Source organism: Rattus norvegicus, chromosome 2 (genome assembly GCF_036323735.1).
Source record: "Rattus norvegicus strain BN/NHsdMcwi chromosome 2, GRCr8, whole genome shotgun sequence".
Classification (NCBI taxonomy): domain Eukaryota; kingdom Metazoa; phylum Chordata; class Mammalia; order Rodentia; family Muridae; genus Rattus; species Rattus norvegicus.
In genome coordinates, this window is record NC_086020.1 from 63161745 (window position 1) to 63184518 (window position 22774).

Sequence of the window (22774 nt, forward strand, 5' to 3'; positions counted from 1 at the left end):
CATTCACGTGTATCAGCAGAATGCATCCTGACAACATAATCAACAGACTGACGACTGCTAAAGTATGCTAACTCTCTCTTAGAATAATAAATGTCTTCTGTGGTACGAAGATCATAGCACAAGTGGGGAAAAAAAAATCATTTCATGTTTAATATGAGGAGAGAAGAACCATCACGAAAATAGCTTCTAATCCCTGATTGTGTCTGCTTCATTCACATGCAGGAATGAGATGTTCTCTCCTGCCAGGGGTGTCTTGCGTCCCCTGGCAGCTTCCAAGTTACACTGTGCGGTTTGACAGAATAGCTGCCAGGAGCGTGGACCGCCCAGACTTGGTCTCATGAAATAAATGATGTGGGCTTGGCAGGGTTACTACCCATTTACTGAAACCACTGCGGAGAGCGCCAGACACAGCCTGTGGTTTGCCAACGCTCAAGAACACAGGGGTTCACATATGACCCCCTTGGGGAACCCTTCCTTGACCACCAGTCTCCAACCCTGCTTCATTGTCACCTCTCGCTGGGAAACAAGTGGAAGCCAAAGGCCCGAGTGCTTCGTGTGGCCGTTGAGGGGACTAAAGGGTCCTTCTGTACCTGGTAGACCTGTACTACATAATTCACTACCCACTGGCCACTAGTGGCTATGTGTTTGGAATAAGGCTCACTAACATTAAAATCCACTTCTCAGCTGCATTCACAGGCCGAGACACATGTAGCTGCCATCTTGGATGGTGCTGACACACCCACTTATTCCTACATACAAAGTATTATTGGATAGCTCTACATGGGGCAGCACTTTTAGTGGAGGGAAAAAAAAATGTCGGGTAGGAGAGGTCCCACCAGGGTGAAAAGGAAAAGGTCTGAAGAGAAGAGGGAGGACAATCTGAAGAAGGGAAAACTCTCTGTTAAGACTTTCTACCCCTGCATGAGCTTCCAGATCTCTGAGACCTGGCTAGAAGTGGGTGACTGTGGATATAAAATGGACAAGCTTCCTAGTCGACACAAGAGAAGTTGCCACACGCTTGTGAGGAGGAGCTCGGCCTTGAAGAAAGTAAACCCTAGCTTCTCTCTCACCCTGAAGCAGACAATGAGGTTCTCCAACCACTTCCTGGCCTTCCCCCATTCCTCTGAGTCCTTGGGTTATTCTGAGGAGGATGCAGGCCTGACTGTCTCCTCTTGTTGCTGGTCCAGATGAGTTTTGATAGACTCAAATCTCTATCCTGATGTTTTCTGGGCACTTCCCTTACCTCAATCTGCCTTGGAGTGAATTGGACACAAAATAACCTGATTGGCATCTGCTTTGGAACTTGGCTCCCCTCCCCCAAGGTAAAGTGCAACAGAAAAAACAAAAACAAACTCCACAAATACTTGATCTTGACATTAGGGACTATAACCTTTCCCCCTCAGATTCTGACATATAACCTCCAGTAAAATATTCAGCCATTTTGAGCCTCGGTTGTTCCACCTGCAAAGTGGTCATGACACATTAAAAGTAAGGTTCAATAGCCTTAGGGCCCCATCTCCTATGAATCCCCAAGTATGGCACTTAGGGACACCACTACTGCTGTAACCTCCTCTTCCGGCCCTGTTTTTCTGATAGGCCTAGAGGAAAACGCCAGTGATTCTCCGTATGAGAATCACTTGAACTCAAGGGACTCTAAGTTCCCTGTAGGCTGAGCTTACGTCTAAGTTGGTTGTAAGCCTGCTGCCTAATTTCTTGTGGGCCAGGGGCAAGGTAACAAGGAGGAACTCCTATTCAGAGTTGGAGAGCCAGAGTTCCTGACAGGAACAGGCTCTGAAGTGCTAACTGCTTCCTTCACTCCTCCACGATGCCCTCCATCCTCCATGTTTGCCTCATTACTGGAGAGCTGGTAGGACCGCAGGCATGGCATAGGCACGTGTGCTCACAATGAACCACATAGGATGCTCCAAGTAAATAAGCAATGCTGGCTTGCCACAGGAGACGTGTGAGATGCCATTGTCTCCTGGCAGTGAGTGTAATAGTTCCAAAGTACACAGCATGAGTCGAGTCCGGACATCCAGTAAGAGATTATTTCTTCAGCTATTGAGCTGGCTCCTTCTAATCTGTCTGGGTAGCTACCCCACACTCTCTGTGGTTCTGGCTCTACTCTCTCCAGACCTAAATATACATGGTGCTTATCAGTGGTCAGCTCTTCTGAACAAGGGTTTATAGCAGGCTTTGAAAAGAAAATGCACACACACATGCACACACACACTCATACACACACTCACATACAAGCACACATGCACATACACACATATTTATACACACACACTCACACACAAACTCCTACAGACACACACACAAGCACATATGCACATACACAATTCTTTTTTTTTTTAAGATTTATTTATTCATTTATTATATATAAGTACACTGTAGCTGTCTTCAGACACACCAGAAGAGGGCATCGGGTCTCCTTACAGATGGTTGTGAGCCACCATGTGGTTGCTGGGAATTGAACTCAGGACCTCTAGAAGAGCAGTCGGGTGCTCTTAACCGCTGAGCCATCTCTCCAGCCCACATACACAATTCTTATACACACACACTCACACACACTCATACACACACTCATACACACACAAGCACACATGCACATACACATATTCATACACGCACACTCACACACACACACTCATACACACACAAGCACACATGCACATACACAATACTTATACACACACACTCACACTCATACACACACAAGCACACATGCACATACACATATTTATACATGCACACTCACACACACTCATACACACACAAGCACACATGCACATACACATATTTATACACGCACACTCACACACACTCATACACACACAAGCACACATGCACATACACATATTTATACACACACACTCACACACACTCACACCCACATACACACACTCACACACAATCACAGAGACATGGGGATTTGAAATCTGTGTTTTCCTCTCTAACCAAGCAATGTTGGCTCTGAGTGAACCAGAGGCCCCATACCTGAGATGTCCCAGTAGAGTCCAGCAGCTGCGGAAGAGAGTGCTTCCGGCCATCTCGGGAGACCTCCAGCATCCTGATCCGGGGGTCCCCATTTCGTACCATCAGTTCATTATATTCTTCAACAGACTCCAGGCGGTGGACACCTCCTGCAAGGAAAGATGGTGGAGGCATGGCTTGATAAGGGATGGGCAGGGTTAGCAGAGCGGACAGCCTAAACACAGTGTCCACAATCACGAATGGGGTTAGGAGGTCTGGAGGCGATGCACAAACGTTTGATGGTCCTAGCACCAGGTCCTGCATAACCCTGTTGTGTTCAAAGAAAGCAATGCTGAGCTACAAAGAAGCCAGGAGTTTCTGGAATGACAAAGTAGCTTAAGGAGCAATGTATGCATTAAGTGAGATGCTGGGTGCTGGGGACAGCAATAAACTAGGGAGGGGGGCATGGCAATGAGGGCTTGTAGTAATGGCAGAACACCATTTTATATTTGCATGGCTTCACTGCTGGATGGGTGTTTTTATTCCATATACAATTATAATAGTGATTTTTTTTTTTGTTCTTTTTTTTCGGAGCTGGGGACTGAACCCAGGGCTTTGCACTTCCTAGGCAAGCGCTCTACCACTGAGCTAAATCCCCAACCCGATTTTTTTTTTTTTTTTTGAGAGGTACAGTTGACCTATCTACATAGCCTGGAATTCAGAATTCTCTTGTATTGTGTGACCCCAACCTCTGAGTGCTGAAATAACCATGCCTGGCTTAGTAATGACTTCCTAAATAGCATTTTTATTAGTATTTATTAAGTGTAACTTAAACAAGCACAAAAGTGCCCGAGTGAGATTTCACACCATCTCTATCGCACAGATCAGAAGGCCTTAACCATGGTCTCAACCCCCCTTCATTTATGTACTACTCACCCAATGATAACAGATCTTCAAACATCACTGACCGCGTCTACCTATTTTTGAACTCTATATGAATGAATATGTTCTCCTTGTTCTTAACATATATCTTTATCTATTGTGGGGGCGCCTGTGCCATGGTGTGTATGTTAGAGGACAATATGGAAGGGTCTAAGGATCGGTTTGCTCCTCCCACTATGTGGGTCCTGGGAATAGAACTCTGGTCATCAGGATCAGGGGTAGGAACTTTTACTTACTGAGCCATCTTGCCTACCCTTAACAGATTTAATTTGTGAGAATCCACCTTGCTGTGCATGTGCTGACACACACAATACATGTTTTTGTCCTCTGTGGGCTGGAGCTTGCTGATTCCTGATCAAGACTACAGCTATTGTATCCTCATGCATGCTTCCTGTGAGCATGAGATATCCCAAAGAGATGTCATTGTGGAGGCGCTGGCTCCTGGCGTCTCTTCCTTCTGCAGCACTGTCACTGCAAGGTGAACTCTATCCCCCCATCATCCTTCTCTCTGCCAGTCAGTGCACAAGGATCTTACCAAAGCTTCCAACTTTCATCCCACTGACAACCGATGAGGTCACACTTGGGTGTATATAGCCATCGGCTGCTCCCTTTTGTAAAGTATCTGTTTAATTTTCCTGTCCATTCTTTTATTAAATTTTCTTTCTGAATATTAGGAAGCTTTCTTTATTTTAATATGTGAGATTATGAATTCTTTGTGGAATCTATGAATTACAAAGATTTTTCTCCACATCTGTGCCTTACATTGTCTAGTGTTATTTTCTGGCAAAAACAAGGAAGCCATAATTTTAACAGTAGGATGCAGTCATGTATGGCTTAGTGACAGGATGTTTTGAGGAGTGCGGAGTGTGTTTACACAAAACAAAAGGTGTCATAGTTTCTTTTCTAACATTTCAGGTATGATATAGTCTCTATTTAGCTGCCTTAAAAAGACACCCTGACAACTCTGAGGGAAAGACTTTGTTCTGTTTATGTTCATCACAGCAGGGAAGTCGCAGGGCACACAATGTCCTTTGACATTTACAGTCAGGAAGCAGAGAGCAAGCACTCAGCTCCCTCCCTTTCAGTCTGCAACCCAGGCTATGAAATGACCGCACCATCCAGGATGGCTCATCCTACCTGAGTTGGTATGAACCCGATAAAGCAAATCTCTCACGCACATGCCCCCAGCCCAACCTTATCTAGATAATCACTCATTTAGAACCCCTCCAGCTGACTCCAGATTGTGTCAAGTTGTCAATTCAATCTAACTGTTGTGGGTGGCCACAATATTACTATGGGATATAATTATATGGGACCACACCCATAGATGCTGCCCATTGTGGACCAAAATGTAATTTTGCAAGCATGATGGCAGATCGACTTTTACTTTTATAACTGATGCTTTTGTATCCTATTTAAGAAACTTTTGTAATAATTATATATGTGTGTGTTATGCATATGCGTCTGTATCTGTCTGTCTGTCTGTCTGTCTGTGTACGGGGTGTTTGCAGCCCAGGCACTCTACCACTGACCTATGTTCACAAAATCTGCAATGATTTAAAAATACCTAATTTAGACTATATACTATCTGAAGTGATAGATCAATTACATATGACTAAAGCTATAATCACTATTTCTATATTAAATTCTACATATTACATATGTGCTTGCAAAAATACACATATGAATTCTTTCCTTAAAAATTTATTTTGAATGGTGTGTACTTGGGTGTGTCTGTGGGGGTATATGCATGTCAGTGTAGGTGCCTGAAGAGACAGATGTTAGATCCTTGGAGCTGGAGTTACTGGAATTATGGACTGTATGGGTTATTATCTCCCTGTATGGGTTCTTGGAACTGATCTGAAGCCTTTTGTAAGAGCAATAAGTACTATCAATCTCTCCGGTTCCCCATACATTGATTCTTTAGTGAACTGATTTCTCCTGGGCTATGTAATGAGACATTGGATGAGGGTCCAATTTCCACCTGGAAATTTCTCTAAAAATTTTTTTAAGGAATAAGGCACGATAACAGTTTTAACAGTCACGCGGTACTGGGTTTTTAACAACGATATGGTGCAGATACAGTTAACGGATGTCACTTAAGGCTTAGCTTTTCAAATGCTAGATATTCACTCTGTGAAAGTAGGTTTCCAAACACCTGAAATCCCTTTGCAACCGAGGAAAGTTTTGCATCTGAAAAGATCACAAACTTGAGAGGTTAACGCAGATAAATCAAAAGTACTGAAATTAAAGGAAGTCTCTGCTGGCAAGAGAGGCAGGCAGGAAGGAAAACCTGGGCTAGAAGATTAGAAAAATGTTCTGTGAGATGAAAGATGGTGTTGCTTTAGTCGTTTTGGAGCCAGACTGGGTAAAACCCACATGGAAATGGCTGGAACAATAACTCATAACTTAGTAATTCATGGGCCAGATTAATCTTTCTTGGCATGCTTACTCATCTGAAAAAGATTTATTAGAAGAAAATTCCTTTTGAGTTGACAGGGAGGCGCTTGTCATCATCCAGAGAGAACCCACATACGGTAGCATCCACTGATAATAGCCTGATATGCAGAACCACAGTGACTCATGCAAAAGGAACACGAAAAACATCCAGATCTGCAAGACGGACCCGTGAGGATCCCATGGCGGCAAAACCTCCCAGACAGAGCTGGAGAGAGGGCTCACTGGTTGAAAGCACATACTGTTCCTGCAGACAACCTGAGGTTGGTTTCCAGCCCCGACATCAAGCAGCTCCCAGCTTTCTGGAACTCCAGCTTCAGAGGGCCCACACCCCCTCTCACCTCTCTACGCAGATACACATTCAATCATATGAAAAATAAACAAACTGGGTGATGGTGACACACCTTTAATCCCAGCATTTGGGAAGCAAAGGCGAGCAGAACTCTGAGTTCAAGGTCAGCCTGTGTACAGAGTGAGTTCTGGGATAGCCATGGCTACACAGAGAAACCCTGTCCCAAAAAACCCAAGACCAAACAGACTCCTATATGCAAAGGTGAAACGGTTTACAGCGCTGTCAAAGCCTGCTTCTCCAAGCTCCTTTCGCATGTCTCCAGGTTAAGCTGCCAGTCAGTCTCCTCTTCCCCAGCTACCCTAGGAATGCTATCTATCCTGCTAACTGCCAAGGATGTGTCTTTCCCCCTACCACCGTACTAATCTCCAGAGCTGAGAATATAAATATCACGGGTTTCCCAACTTCGTGCCCACCACCATCACGTCCTGCCACAATAGCCTGCAGTCCTTCCCCTATGGCATTTGCCAAGCTTGTCTGGACTGAATCATCTTTGCCTCTCAAATAAGAGAGGATTAAAAACAGTTGCCTAAAAATCTTTCTTTCACTTTGCCTGGAAAAAAATCCCCCACTCTTCTCCTCCACGTCTAGACGACTGGTCTCCAGTCTTCTACCAGGGCCTCCTTTATGCTGCTGTTTCTGAATGATTCCACCAGCACACAGACCAGAGAGACTCCCCATGGCTCTGCTGCTTGAATGCGCATGTGCAACATCTAAGCCATCACCATGCGAACGTGTGGGTTGCCTTCCCAGGGGACTAAGAGGTCTCACGAAGGCCTTCCTGTCTGAAGCCATTCAAACATTATTTTCCTCTCTTGAGTGGGAAAGGAGGCAAGGACAGTAAGAATGAAAATGGAAATCATAACCATAGTATTAATGGCTTTGACAATACAAACAATGGGTGCTTCTGAGGGAAGGGCCCATTGCCGTCAGGCTTTGGAACAGCAGCATCGAAGACATTCTCCCATGAGTCTTCCAATAGGGTGGGCTCATGGATGACTCTCCCATAGACTGGAAAAACATATGAATTAATAAAGCTGAGGTCTGGGGTTGGGGATTTAGCTCAGTGGTAGAGCACTTGCCTAGCAAACGCAAGGCCCTGGGTTCGATCCCCAGCTCTGAAAAAAAAAAAAAAATAAAGCTGAGGTCTATAGAAGACACTGGTCCCAGGTCCCTTGTCTCTGGGGCAAAGCTGGAAACTGAGCCCAGTTCTAGCTGATGCCTGTGCATACTTCTTCCCCTATTCCTTATTTCTTAACCACAGGCCTGGATGGCTTGGGAAGGTGAGACCCCTTGAATGCCACTGGATGGCAAACAGTGACCCAGCCCTGGACTGGCCATCAGCTAAAGGTGTCGCTGGTTCCAAATTGACAAAATGGGCACAGTTTGAAAAACCAGACATCTAGAAGGTCTCTGAGACTCATGCCCACCCCCATCTGAATCCAGAAAGCCTTCGACACAGGAAGCTGGTAGGAAGAACTGTTTGGAGCACAGGTCCTTTTCCTGGCTCCAATCCAGTGACCTTTGGGATTTCCTTAGCTGCTCGAATGTCACCTATAAAATAAGGAATGTGACCACGGAGGTTTCAAAGGTCCTTGTGTCTGTCTCTCTAGAACTCGGAGAGCCTTCCTGGGGACTGATTATACAGGGTTGATGAACTCTGACAAGCTGACGACTGCCTCCTTTCTGCCCTTGTACACACGGTATAAAGGGGCCTCTCCCCGAGCTTCTGGGGGTGTGGGGGGCAGAGCTGCTTGCTACCCCAAGGTGAGAGCCTTCAGGGAGTCTCTGCAGGCCTCTCCACCTGATGCTATCCCTTCCTGCCAAAAGTCAACTGACTCTACTGCTCATTTAAACACGATGCTGACTAATCACTCCTATTTGTCAATACAAAATAACTCATTTCTGCAAATAGAGCTTTAAGGCACTGCACTTCATGGTCCCATGCTATTTATATTCTCTGAGAATAAAGATAGTGGAGGGCCAGGTGATGGGGACAGGTACTCTTGGCTCCCCCTTTTCTCTTCAGGGATCTGGGTGTAGAAGAAAACAATGGGCTGGGGGATGTTACCAGATGATGCATTGTGTTGGGTGACTTTCTGTGAGTTAAAATAAGATGGGGGGAGGGGCAGCAAGATAGCTCTGTGGGTTAAGCACTCACTGTTCAATCCTGATGACCTGAGCTCTCTTAAAAGTGGAAGGAACTAACCAAGTCCAATTTGTCCTGTGGCCTCCATACTTGTGCCACGGTATGCACAAGTCTACACTCATTACTTATGAACGACATACACACATAATCTGCAGAAATAAATAAGAAAATAAATAAATGATAAAATAAAAACATTACCCAATTTCTCAAAGACAGGGTAGCAATTCTTTTGGGCAGCTGTTGGAATGGAAGTTGAGGGAGGTTTAACACAGGCTAAGCATGCAAGGTTACCAACTGCTAAGGGATCAAAGTTAAGTTTTGCCTCCCTTTCCAGGTGAGTGGATAGCTAGAGCCAAGTTAACTACTCGGCCAGTAGGTACTGTGCCGGGAAGGAGCCCATGACACATTTGCAGACCATAAAAAAGGCTTTAATACATCTTTAAATGCAGGAAGAGCTGAGCATGATAGTAATGAGCAGACAGTAATGAATTCAGTCTGTATCTTAAGTGTGTGTGCTTTATGCACGTGAACACACATGTGGGGAGTATGCAAGTCCACACGGTGTGTACAGAGGCTAGAAGTTGACAGTAGGTGCCTTCCTTGACTATTCTGCACCATTTATTTAATGTACTATGTGCGGCATCCGTGTACGTGGATGCAGTGTATGTATGTGCAGATGGGACCAGTCAGAGATGAATGCTGTCACATGTTTGCTGTCTACACATTATTTTTGTAGAGTGTGTACAGTGTTTTCATGTGTTTGTGTGTGTGTGTGTACGTGTGTGTATATATGTGTGTATGCATGTGTGTATGTATGTGTATGTGTGTGTATGTGTGTGTACGCGTGTGTGTGAATGTGTGCATCTACACTTGTTAGCATTTTGCGTAAGCTCTACCCTACAGTTACCTGGCAATAGCCAGGTGTACTTGACTCACTATAAAGGGGCTGCTTGCCCCCTCCTCACTCTCCTGCTCTTGCCTTCTTGCTCCTGCTCTATCCTCTTGCCCCTTACCCCCCCTCTCTCACCAAGTGCTCATGACTGGCACTCCATTCCTGTACTCTCTCTCTGCCTTTCTCTGCCCCTACTACCCTCTCAACTCCCCTCCCCATGCCCTAAATAAACTCCATTCTATACTATTCTGAAGTGTAGTTGGCCTGCAGAGGCACCCCCTTTCCCCACACCTTACCACGCCACCATACAACATATCCCCTCTCTCTTTATCTTTTTATAAAACACAACAACACTCACATTTGCATACATCTTAGAAGACCAGAAGTTGATGGCATATGTCTTCCTTTTGGGTCTCTTACTAAACTGAGTTTGCTGTTTCAGGTAGACTGGCCAACCAGCAAGGCCCTGGGGATTCGCCTGTCTCTGCCCAGGGCTAGAGTTACACAAGTGTGCTATACCTGGCTTTTGCACAGGTACTGAGGATCCGAACTCAGTTCTTGACCCACTGAGCCATCTCCCCAGTCCTCCGAGTGTACTTTTGTATGAACACTGTCATAAAATTTTATTTTTGATGGAGACAAAGTATTCAACAAAACAGAAGTGCCAAGGACCTCTGAGAGACACAGGTGTCTTGGGCTGTCTCCCCAGAGCATAGGCCAAGTTGTCTAAGGAAATACCCAGGGCATGGAGAACTCCATCAGTTCTAAAAGCTGCAACCTCTTTCCCTATTTCTCCTGCTAGGTTGAGATGCAAACTTGATGTGAGAGAAATTCCTTTGCCACTTGTTCTAGTTGGCTGAGGATTGGGGGTGGGGGGATGTGTGTATGTTGAGAATATGGGCCACCTGAGAGTCAACCCTGAAAGGGTCACCTGAAACCTCATTACGATAAATGAACCAAACATTCAGGAAATTGAAGTTTCAACAGACAACACACACGCTGACATGCACTTTGTAATGGTTCAAAAAAATAGTCACTTGGGCAGCTAGGCTTAACGGAGCTGCTCTGCCCGGGCCTGCCTCACTGGTGGAAAAACTGTTGTGAGGTTTTGAGGAGATAAAGAGCTCATCTCTCTAGGTGCAAGTCTGTTAACTCTCTACTTGAGGCAGGAGGATTCTGAGTTCAGGCCAGCCTGGGAACCATCACAAACTGAAGGCCCAGATCTCCCGCCAAAGTGTTCATCCTGTTAATGGGGTCATTCCTCCCCCAACTCCCAACCTCATTCCCGGCGCTGCAAGCCTGTCTCATTCTCCACAGGCAAAGGAGGGTTCTTACCTGAGAGTCGGCTCTTGAGTTTCGTCTTACAGTTGCCCTGTTTGGGACTTTCCAAGTTCCCTTTGGATTCCTCAGAGCTGCCTACGTCCTGGGATTCTTCTGACCCGGGCATCTAGAAGGCAGAGCAAAGAGCTGATGGGAGAGGCGAGGCCTCCACAGAGTTATCTCAGACAGGCTGGAGAAGCAGCCATACAGATGTCATGTGAGAGAAAAGCTTCCTGGGATCAAAGTCCCACCGTTCAGATTACCAGTGTGCAAGGAACTGGCAAGTTCCACCAGGGAGGTTTCAAACTAGAAAGGACCCTGGGGCTGTTTCCACTCCTATTTTACCTGGAAAGAACCTGGTCAAGGTCACTTCTGGGTAGTCAGAGGTGAGGCTAAGCCTAAGAGTCCAGGTCTCCTGGCTTACCGCTCAGGGACTTGATGCAAATTGCCACAGATAAATCAGAAATCCAAACCTGTTTCTAAGACATCTGTTTATGTCAGTGATGGACAGTGATATGTTCTTGAAATGTGGTTTTCAGGGCAATTTTGCCATTATGGATATATCGAAGAGTATAGTGTGAGGAAGACCCAGATGATCTAGACCAATCACTGGGTGGGGGTGGGGTGCTCTGGAGTCAGGAGACCAGCATACCGTACAATAGTTTACATTCACCTTTTAATAAAGACGCTAACTCTAGCTGGCGGTGGCGGGGCGTGCCTTTAACCCAGCCCCTGGGGGTCAGAGGCAGGCAGATCTGAGATTGATGCTCTAAAACAAGGACAAAAGTGTAGTATAGGAAATACACAAATGAGTAATATGGTCTGTTATAGTCAGGCACTATGTGGTTTAGTGACATACGTTGGATGCTTACATCAGTATCAATATATGTTGCAATGGAATGTCACTAAGCTGGAGTTTTTCAGCGCTGTTACGATCGTCTGCATGACATGCTCACCTCTGCATACGTAGCCCACCTGAAATGTTATGTGCTACATGTCCTACGAGAGTATATTTCCTTCAGTCAACCCGCACTGTTCTGTGTGCCTCACTCCTGATTCTGAACTGTCCAGGTCCTGGGGAAGTGTCCGTCAACCCAAACATCTGTAGGTATGTTTGGCATCTGATTCCAGGAAGTGATTGGGCCACGTCCCAAAGGCCACGGTGCCAGGTGTCCCAGAGATGCCAGCCATGCTACAATGTTCTCTAGTAGACTGGACAGGAGACTTGGGTACTAGAGACATGGCTCAGTCAGTGAAGGGCCTCTCACACAAGCCCTGGGACTTGACTTCCGATCTCCAGAACCCATGTAGAGAGCAGAGGGCGGTGGCCCGAGTCTATGTCCAGCATAAAAGGGTAGGAGGCAGGGGCTAGGGATTTGAACAAGGGTCAGGGTGTGCAGAGATGGGCGGGTCTCTGGAGCTTTTTGAGGAACAGTGTCTCAAATATTAATGTGAATGAGAAACCGCTCAGTAGTCAGGGCACTTCCCCTTCCTCCAGATGACCCGAGTTTCATTCCTAGCACCTACGTTTGTGGTCTCATAGCCTGTAACTCCAGATCCAGTGAAACTAGCACCATCTTCTGGCCTCTGTATATACACATGAATATAACAGGTAATAAGAATAAGAATAAATCCTGACAATCCCTGCCCCCCAAAAAAGGCGGAGCTATATTGAGGAAGACACCCAACATCAACCTCTGGCCTCTACAAGCATGCACTCATGTGTGAGCCTTCATGCATGCACACATGTGTGAACCTTCATGTATGCACACATGTGTGAGCTTGCATGCATCCATACATGTGTAAGCCTTCAAGCATGCACTCATGTATAAGCCTTCATGTATGCACATGTACACACACTTGCATGAAATTTACATCCCCCACTAAATTCAAGGAAGGATAAATTTAAAGGTTATTAACTATATCAAATAATATGTTCCCCTTTGGAATTTTATTTTCCTTTTGGTAATATTGATATGAGGGGGGAAAAGCCTCCCATTAAAATAGATAAGCTTCATGCTAAGAACTGTACACAAAGTTGCGAAGGACATGTCTAATGCAGTGTATAAATTACAAAAGGCATTTAGAGCTATACCCCAAGTGAATTATCTTTTATGAGGTGATTATTTATATCAGCTTTACATATTATCTGTATGTTTGAAAATTCCCTTTCTTCTTTAAAGCATCTTCTCAAGGGTCAGAGAATAAAGAGATGCGGGCAAAGTTTTGGAAGGGGCATTGGGAAGGAAAATGAATCCTGTTGTGGTCAACAGTGATAACACATTTGGCTCACTAATTTACAATGTCTGGGACTGGTGGGTGTTCAGGGTTAGATCATGAAGGGAATCCTGAGGGTTATTTTACAGGTTCTCCTGGCCTCGATGAAAACCCAGTAAAAAGAACCATCTAGAGGGCTGGAGAGATGGCTCAGCGGTTAGGAGCATTGACTGCTCTTCCCCAGAGGTCCTGAGTTCAAATCCCAGCAGCAACATGGTAGCTCAAAACCATGTGTAATGAGATCTGTTGCCCTCTTCTGGTGTGTCTGAAGACAGCTACAGTGTACTTGTATATATAAAATAAATAAATCTTAAAAAAAAAAAAAAGAGTTGCCTTGGTCATGGTGTCTGTTCACAGAAGTAAAACCCTAAGATGCTAGGAAACTGCTTCGTCCACCCTAAGACACTACAGCTAAAGCAATGATATGATATATATATATATATATATATATATATATATATATATATATACATATATATATACACACACACACACACACACACACACACACACACACACACACACACACACACGAACAGTGAACATGTACAAGTGTGTGTGGCTCATTCACTATCATTTTTTCCTACCATTTTTTTTTTTTTTTTTTTTTACTGGTGGCTAAAACAAGAATGGTTCTAGACACACCACAAAGCACTTTAAAGGCTGAACCATTGAGATGAAGACAGGAGTGAAGACTTATGTCAGAACTTCCTGGAAGTGTTCGCATAGGTATGTTAGTTCCTTTTGTGTTACCAAGACAGGATGCTACAGGGCTGGTCTGTATAAAGCAAACCTTGCTGGGCGTGGGAGTTACACAGCTATAATCCCAGCACTCCCTAGGTGGAGACAGGGGGAGCCAGAGTTCAAGGTCCTCCTCGGTTTTGTAGTTATATTTCTTGTATTTTGGATGCTGGAGAATCCAATGTTGGGAGCAGATACCTGGTGAAGGGGCCTTGCTGTGTCACTCCCAGGGCAAAAGACCTAAGGGCCAACCTACCCCTCTGAAGGTCCATTCGTAGTAAACATCCTGGTGCAAATGACAAGGTCCTAGGAAGGTTTAAGTACCTCTCCTCAGGACTGCCCTCCCAAACCACACAGGGGGCTAAGTTTCCAACACAGGCTTTATTTAAATCAAAGCAAAGTGGTTCTGTTTCCACAGGACCGTTTCCTCCCCAACAGAAGACTGGTTTGTCACAGTACATGGCTCGGAACTCAGTGATCAGGAAGTGGGCTGTGGAGACATTAGCTGCAGGTTCTAGCAGGAAGCAGTGCACAAAGTGCACTTTTGACTACAATGAGCCTCCCCTCAGTCCTGTGCGACGGTCAATAGACAATAGTCTGGAAATGCCTGTGCTAAGAGAATCCTTGTGCTGGGCCCATTCCCTCCCCCAAATTCACAGAACAAAGGACCCTGATCTGAAAATAACATTCGTAGCTGTTCTAGAAGGAAATGAGCTTCTCCTGTTCTTCTGGAAGGCCTCGGTTCAGCCCAGCAGTGAATAGGGTCTACCATCATGAGCAGTTACTAATGCAAGGTCATGCTACTACACTCTTGGAATCTAATAGAACTTTCCAGACCCTACTCCAGACCTTCGTCTATCCTACAGTCTGTGAAATTCTCTCCTAGTGAAAATGCAGTTTTAGCTTCAGGTTTTGCAGGAATGAAGGTGGGCAGAGAACCCAGCTATGAGGCACACATCCTGGTTGCGGCATTTTATTTGTGATATATGCCAACTCCTTGTGGGCCTCAGTGCTCCCATCTGAGATATGGGGCCGCAGGGGAGATTTCTGATTTATGGAGGCAGCATGCGGAATCCTAAATGAGGATTAGAGAAGGCTGAGCAGCAACCCACTTTGCATAGAGACCCCGCCCCCTAGCTCAAGGGCGCATGGAAGATCTGTGGTCCTGAGCACGCAGGGAAAGGCTGAACAGAGGGACAGATTCACGGGGCAAAGTGAGGGTTGCAGGCATCTGCTGTGGGCTGATTCTGAGGGAGATTCCTAAGGGCGAGAGATGACTAAGTCAAACTTGGTGTGAGTGAGAGTCACTGGATAGCTCGCACAGTGCTAAAGACCAAGGCTTAAGGAGGCAATGCAGGGGCACCTCTGGAATGAGCCACTGCCCTACCTCAAAGGGAAGTGGCTTGGAAGGAGGCTGGACCCTGCAGTGTTTAGGGTCTTCAGTTCTCCTGTGCCCTCCACCCTCCATCCCCCAATTCTCCTGAGATAGAAAGGAGGAAAACAGAAGCTTCTCAGGTGCCTACCAGACAAAAGGGAGGGAGGTTCATTAGTGTGCATGTGACTTTAGGAATATATACCTTTTAATCAGCAGTTCTGGAACCCGTCCCACTCAATGGATAACCACACACACAGGAAACGTGTGCCAAATACTGCGGGTGACAGCATATATTATGCCCATGATACATTAATGGAGTGCTGATGTCTGAGGCTGTCCCTTCATTATGGAAGTGGAAATAACTGCATTTACTTTGAAGGGGATAAGATTAGTTTGTAACAGTTGTCTAGGGGTAACGTGAGGACTCAGTGAATGTACTAGCAGGGGCCTAATGGGGATCTCGAGGGTGGTGGAGGGAAGGTTTCCTTGAAAGAACAAAACAAAACACACACAGTTTAGGCTCCTCCTCTCAAGGTAGGCTTCAGAGTATCTCTAGATTTGAAGGCTCACGTTGGCATGACAAGTTCTAGGCTCTAGGCTCGGCTTAGTCTCATGCCCAGAAAGTTAGTAGGTTTAATACGAGAATAAGTAGAGACAGAGGAGTCCAAAGAGAAGCCGCCATGTTTGGGGATTGAATGTGGGGGTGGGGCTTGTTTTGTTTTGTTTTGTTTTGTTTTAAACAAAACCTCAATTGTTCAATTTTAACAATGAAGACTTGGGAGCCAGATGCTGGGGTGAAGCCCGCTAGCTCAGAGAGGCAGAGAAAGCACCTAGCTGACCTTCCTCCTCAGCTGGTGTCCCAGAAGCAATGCCCATCTCTCACACAATCCCAAAAAAACCCCAACAACAATAACAATAACAACAAACTCCTTCAAACTGAATGTCCCTCCCTCCTACTTCTGGGGTCTCTCCCTCCATTCTCCCGCCTTTCTCTTACTCTCTTTTATTTTTTTTTCTTAATAATCCTATATTGATTTCTTGTCAGCTGGTTGTTTTGCTCTACCTCTTAACCTATAGTTGACATTATTTAATCCTGTCTACAGTATTCAAGCACAAAGCTCTTGAGTTAAACGAAGGCTGAGCCACACCACAACGAGAAACAGGTTTTTCCAGTAAATAGCGTAACTTCAGGGTTCACAGTCTGGTCAACTGTCCTGCAACCAAGGCTGCTATCAAGTTACCGCAAACTAAAGCTCAGAAGGCCGAGGTCATTGTAAGTGAGTTCCTGAAACACATAGGTAGAACAGGCTGGCTTGCATTCCATGACCTGAAAACACACTGTGGACTTCCGTCAGAGTAGTGGCAGTAGAGAAGAAAAACCAAAAGAAGACATGAGGATTAGCTACCGGAAAGAGGACATTTTCTTTGAAGACAAGATGAGCTCTGAGAGAACAGACTGAATAGTGGTGAGAGGAAGTTTGGGCTAAGGGACTGGGGTGCTCCAGTGCCAATCTAAGGGAGGAGGTGCTCCAGTGCCAGTCTGAGGGAGGAGGTGCTCCAGTGCCAGTCTGAGGGAGGAGGTGCTTCAGTGCATCTTAAGCCCTGGGACACTCACTCCAGTAATTCCTAGGTTTGAGAAAAATCAAGATCTAAGGAGTCTAACGGAGGACTGGGAGTGCTTCCTGGTGGAGCACTGTCCTGGGTTCTATCCCTAGCACTTTCAAAACAAAACAAACAATAGAGAAGAAAGAATGGGATCCCAGACCCAGAAATGAGGTGCGATTTTCCAAAAGTAGAGGTGAAGGGCTTTTAGGAGGAGGCTTTGGGAAAAGCATATCAGGGCTCGGAGAGTGTAGATTTGCAGGTGTGCTACGAAGATGACGGGAAAACAACCTCTTGAGAAAATTGGGAAGAGACAGTTACTTGACACTGGAAACAGCCCAAGAATGGCACGAAACCATAACTTCAAAGGTAGTAACAGGATAGGGGGAGCCAGCAGGACGCCTCTGGGGCAGAACCTTAGGTTGGTAGACAGGGACTATTTCTTGGATGGTGACTGCCTCTCAACTGATCGTGATGTTCAAAAAAAAAAAAAAAAAAAACCAAAAACATTTGAACAATGGCTACTCTGTCAAAGAGTGGGCTCGTTCATTCCTTCTCCACAAAAACGGGCCCTACAGGACAGAAAACCAGAAAACCAAAAATCAGAAGTAATATTTGAAGAAGCATCTCAATTTGGGCAAAGTAGGGCTGTGAAAGAAGAAAAGAATTTGAAGCAGAAGGTTTAAAAAAAAAAAAGAAGGAAAGAAAAGAAAAGAAAAATAAGGGCAAGGATACAAGACTCCAGAGGTAGCCGATTCCTGACTAAAAAACTTAGAGCAGAAAGCGATTCTGTCCAACCTTCGTGATGTTTAAATCCAAGGCAAGGTGAACCTCAGGGTGATGGGGGAGGGGCGCTGAGGGGAGGGGCTGAAGGACAGTCAGAGCAGGTCCAGCTCAGGATACTGCAGTCCCAGTAGATGAGGCAGGTGGGGCTGGGAGGCCTTCTGTCTTCCAGTCTCATTAACTGAAGAGTGGCTGTCAGTGTGGAAAATATGGCCCAGGCCTGAAAATCTGTGCTTCTCAGAACATGCAGGATCCATTAGAGGCACAGTCCACACTGGATGCAGGACAACAAAAACTGACGATTTGGTTTCAAAGCGTAAAACGCAAATACAAGAGCTTCAGGATTCAGACTAAAAGCATCTTATGAGAGACCAGGCTGATTCCCGCCAGCCTCACCTGGGAGGATATTCCACAGGGCTACAAACTCCAGACAACTCTACACTGACTGGCAGCTTTAAAAGAAGTCCACAACATTTTCATTTAAAAATAATACTTATTTTTATCTTGATCTTATATGTTAGTGTTTTGTCTGCAAGTAGGAAGTGTGCTGCATGGATGCCTGGTACCTTCTGGGGCAGGGAGAGGGCAATGGATTCCTTGATCCACCCCAGATGGCTGTTAGCTGCCATGTAGGTGCTGGGAACTGAACCCAGGGCCTCTGGAGGAGCAAGTGGATATATTTAACCACTGAGCTATTTCTCCAACCCTCTTGTACATTTTCATCCTCAACATTTCCTTACACGGTATTACTAAACCTCTCTTCCAACCAAAAGGGACGTAATTCTCCACTGGTCTTTTGATTTCTTGTAAGGTGTGTGAACAGAGCCATAGACTGGGTTTTACCCTGGGTGAACCGACTAGAAATTGGAGATAGTGTCCCAAGAGGAAGATGTAGGTTTGTTTACTATGCAGTAAAAGAAAGGTAATGTCTCTCACTCAACATGGGCAATCAGACTTGCTTCAAGCCCATAATGAAAGACTGCAGTTGTCTGTGTTCAGGACCCGTTGGGGTGATGAGAGTCTGTGGTGTGTCCATCTCTCTAAGCCCTTCTGAGCTATAGGACTTAGAGAGGGGAAGGGAACTGATACAACTAGAAAACCCTGACCTGCGACTGAATCCTACACCCTAGGCCGGAGAAAGCCAAAACCCAGCTGTGCTACCTTTAGTGAGAGTCAAAATTCAGCAAAATCACTTGATTTCTGAAGAAATCACTTTCAAGACGAAGAAGAACATGTCAGACATTTTTTTTTTTTTTTTTTTTGGTTCTTTTTTTCGGAGCTGGGGACCGAACCCAGGGCCTTGCGCTTCCTAGGTAAGCGCTCTACCACTGAGCTAAATCCCCAGCCCCCATGTCAGACATTTTAACAGTTCTTGAAATCGTCCTGGGAAAAACAAAGTTCCAGGAACAAGATTTTATCTGGAACAAACACCATCTATAGCTTAGAGTTTGTCCCCCATTTAAATGTCAAGGTGCAGGACCGATAACAGGAAGCAGTTATCGGCTCGTTGCCGTCTCACTGGAAAGCTACGAACACGTGAGATCTGGTGTCACATCCGATGTCGTTGGAACTGAAGAAGCCGGGAGTGTTTCAGTGGGAAGCAATCTAGTGCATAGATGTTAGAAAAATCATCTTTTTTTCCCTGACCACCGCATCAAGAATCTTATTAGCTAGGATGGAGAAAAATAAGATATAGGAGAAAACAAGGAAGGCCATTAATTAAAACAAAACAAAACAAAAACCTCAAAATGTCAAGGAAGTTTAAATTTAGATGACAATAACTTTCAATGGATTCCTTATTTTCTTAGGTTACAACCTGAAGGGATTTAGGTAAGCTGGCGCTCAGTTGGTTATTATGATGCATTGACAGTTTTCCTCACCGTGGAACTGCTAAAAAGCATTACTTTGAATAAGCCAGTCCATGGATGCCGAGATGTCATTTGTGGGAGCAGAGGAAGCGACTCAGTGTTCCCCGGGAGTTGGCTCCGGAGCCCATGCTAAGGTCTGTTATTTCGTGGTGCTCTGTAGCTGCCGGTCAAAAGCACTCAAGAGATCGCCTGAAACACACTATGATTCATCTAACATTTGGCTCCTGTGGCCCGACAAACAAACAGTATGACCTTTATCTCTGACTTTCCCACTGCACAAGCATATCTGGTCCCAAGGAAAACCTCAGGAGAAATGGTCACTCTTAGTCCACACTGGGCGTTTTACTGTTCCCAACACTTAGAAAAAAGGAAGGAAAAAAAAAAAAAAAAAAAAAGCAAAAGGAATCTGCAGATGTGACAGAGCACAGCTCAGCTTGCATCCCCGGGGAAGCTGGGTTGGTCACCCACTGGTCAGGCTCCATAGGACAGAGCAATGTGACTTCCCTTTCATGCTTCAGTCACAGGAAGATGGCTTTTAGGCTGCTAAATGAAGCCCATTTTTCCAAATCTCTGGGGCAGATGTGTGAGTGACTGAAAGAGAACTAGATGGCCTTTAGAGAGGCCAGGCTAGAAAGGAATAACTATTCATACAGAGGGAGTCAGAGCAACTACACAGACAGACAGACACACACACACACAAGTGCATGCACAGACATACACACACAGAGGCACACATACACAGATACAGATATACGCAATCAGACACTCATATACACACAGACACACACAAATGAATGCACACACATGGATCAATACACGCACATAAATGCATGCGCATACACAGACACACACAATCACACACATATATACATACACAAATGTATGCACATACATAAACACATGCACAGATACATACATACACACAGACACACACTTATAGACATATGAATACACATATGCATGCACATACACATACTGACACACAACAGGCACAAACACATGAATGCACACACACACATACAGACACACAGACACACACGCACACACACACACGCACACGCACACACACACACACACACACACACACACACACACACACACACTCACACTCACAATTTAATCAGCACCAAGTGGCACAGAGCCTGTGACTTACATGCAGAGATTACAAACTCTGCCACACTGCTGGGCCGTTGCTTTCCCAAGAGAATAGCTTGGGACTAAAGAGAAAAGCAGTAGGCATGGAGAGACCAATTTGTTATCTCTGCGTGCTTTGGTCCATGCAGAGGATAGGAAGTGTACACAGCTCAGAAACCCTCAGAGGCAGCAGGGGAGGAGCCGATGTCCTCGGAGACATCCAGGCTGTGACTCTGCACGTGAAATAACACTGCCCTTGTTCTGTCTGAGACTGTTTGCAGTTTCCACCCATTCATCACCCCCTTTCTCCCACACCACACTGGGAAGTCTGAAGGGGTTTGAAGGATTGTATTAGGCATTATTTAGATGATTTTATACCTACAGATTAAGGAAGTTTCTTGGTCCCACAGAAAGCTGCTGTGATATACCTTTCGGACCCCTGGAATGTCATCAGTCATTAGCCTCTGCGTGACCTGCTCGAAAAGAGGAGTATCCTCAGGGACACTGAATTCTTTAAGTACAAATGTGAGTGTGTGGATGGCAGGAGGACTTGCATGTCCCTTAGTGCAGAATTCAAACGGTGACAGACAAGTATGCAACATACTCAACCAAAAAAGCTCTGCTCACGGCCTGCAGTGTCCCTAGGACCCCGTGGGTGAGAAAGCCATGGGTCTAGAGCTCTTCTCTAGATTTACAGACTGGGAAGAGAAGGGGGTCACTAAGGATCACTCCTCAGCTGGAGCTGGTGGGCAGCTTTGGCCTGACAGATCCCTGACAGCACAACCCAGATAACTTTACTCCGAACAATAGAACAATGTGAATCTCTGTCTCTCTCTGTCTCTCTCTGTCTCTGTCTCTCTCTCTGTCTCTCTCTCTCTGTTATATATACACAGAAAAATCTCAAGAAGGTCAAAAGCATGATAGAAGGGCTGATTTAAGAAAAGATAAGAAAAGAAAGAATAGACTAGGCAGAAGGTGGGCCCTGGATTCAATCCTTAGCATTGCAAAGTAAGTAAACAAAGAAACCAATATATCAGCAAATGGCTTGTGAGGGGGGCAAGCAGGAGGTGTGGGAGGGGCAAGCAGGGGGTATGGGAGGGGCAAGCAGGGGGTGTGGGAGGGGCAAGCAGGAGGTGTGGCAGGAAAATTGTGGATGAAGCTGTGAAAGGTCTCTAAGCCAGCAGTACCAGTTCATGTAAACACACTCCCTTGGATTGTGATACTAGACAAAACTTGTTCTGACTGGCCATGATCCCAGGAAGGCTTAGGTAAAGAGAAGAGCATCATTGTGGTTGGCTCTGGTTTACTGTTAAGTTCTACACATAGTATCCTGAGGGTCTTTAGCTGATCAACATGAGCTCTGAATTCTTTGTTTCTGGGAGTTCTGAGTTCACATGGCTTACTTAGGCCTCATAGTCCTAAAGGCATATCTTTACGAATCTGACAAGAAACTGTAGATGTGCTCGGCAGAGCCCACAGGAAACAGCAGGAGAGGCAGGCACCAGCCCACCAACTATCACCCACGGAGGGGCTCAAACTTCTACTGGAGGCTGAACATTGCTCAACACTGGATCCTTGGTTTCTCGGAGCACTGGCAAGACCTTTGGCTTGTTTACTGCCCATGGCTGCTTTAACACTACAAGGGCAGAGCTGAGGAACAGAGACTGGTCATCAAAGCTGGAAGCAGCAGCCACGTGGCATTCATAGTTGCTGACCCTTCATCTCAAGGCCTAGTCATACTCTGCTCCCCTCCCCCATCTCTTCACCTAAAGTTATAAAGAAACTTGAGCATCTGTCAGAAACGTGCCTCGGCAAGTAGAGGCAGGAAGCGATGAGTAGAGATAGCCAAGGACTCATCTACACCGCCTGCTTTTACCATTTGAAAACAGCACCAAGGAGAGCCACG

General features: G+C 45.6%; 1 protein-coding gene across 10 annotated transcripts in view; it reads right to left on the bottom strand.

Moving 5' to 3' along the window:
- The window catches only part of Pdzd2 (PDZ domain containing 2), a 385871-nt gene that overhangs the window by 50095 nt on the left and 313002 nt on the right, over nt 1-22774 (bottom strand). For all 10 annotated transcript variants that reach the window (XM_039103091.2, XM_039103090.2, XM_039103085.2 and 7 more), the window contains 2 exons: nt 11104-11215; nt 3004-3149 (listed from right to left, as the gene is read on the bottom strand). In XM_039103091.2, the coding sequence (XP_038959019.1) occupies nt 3004-3149; nt 11104-11215 (258 nt within the window). The remainder of the gene's footprint in view (nt 1-3003; nt 3150-11103; nt 11216-22774) is intronic.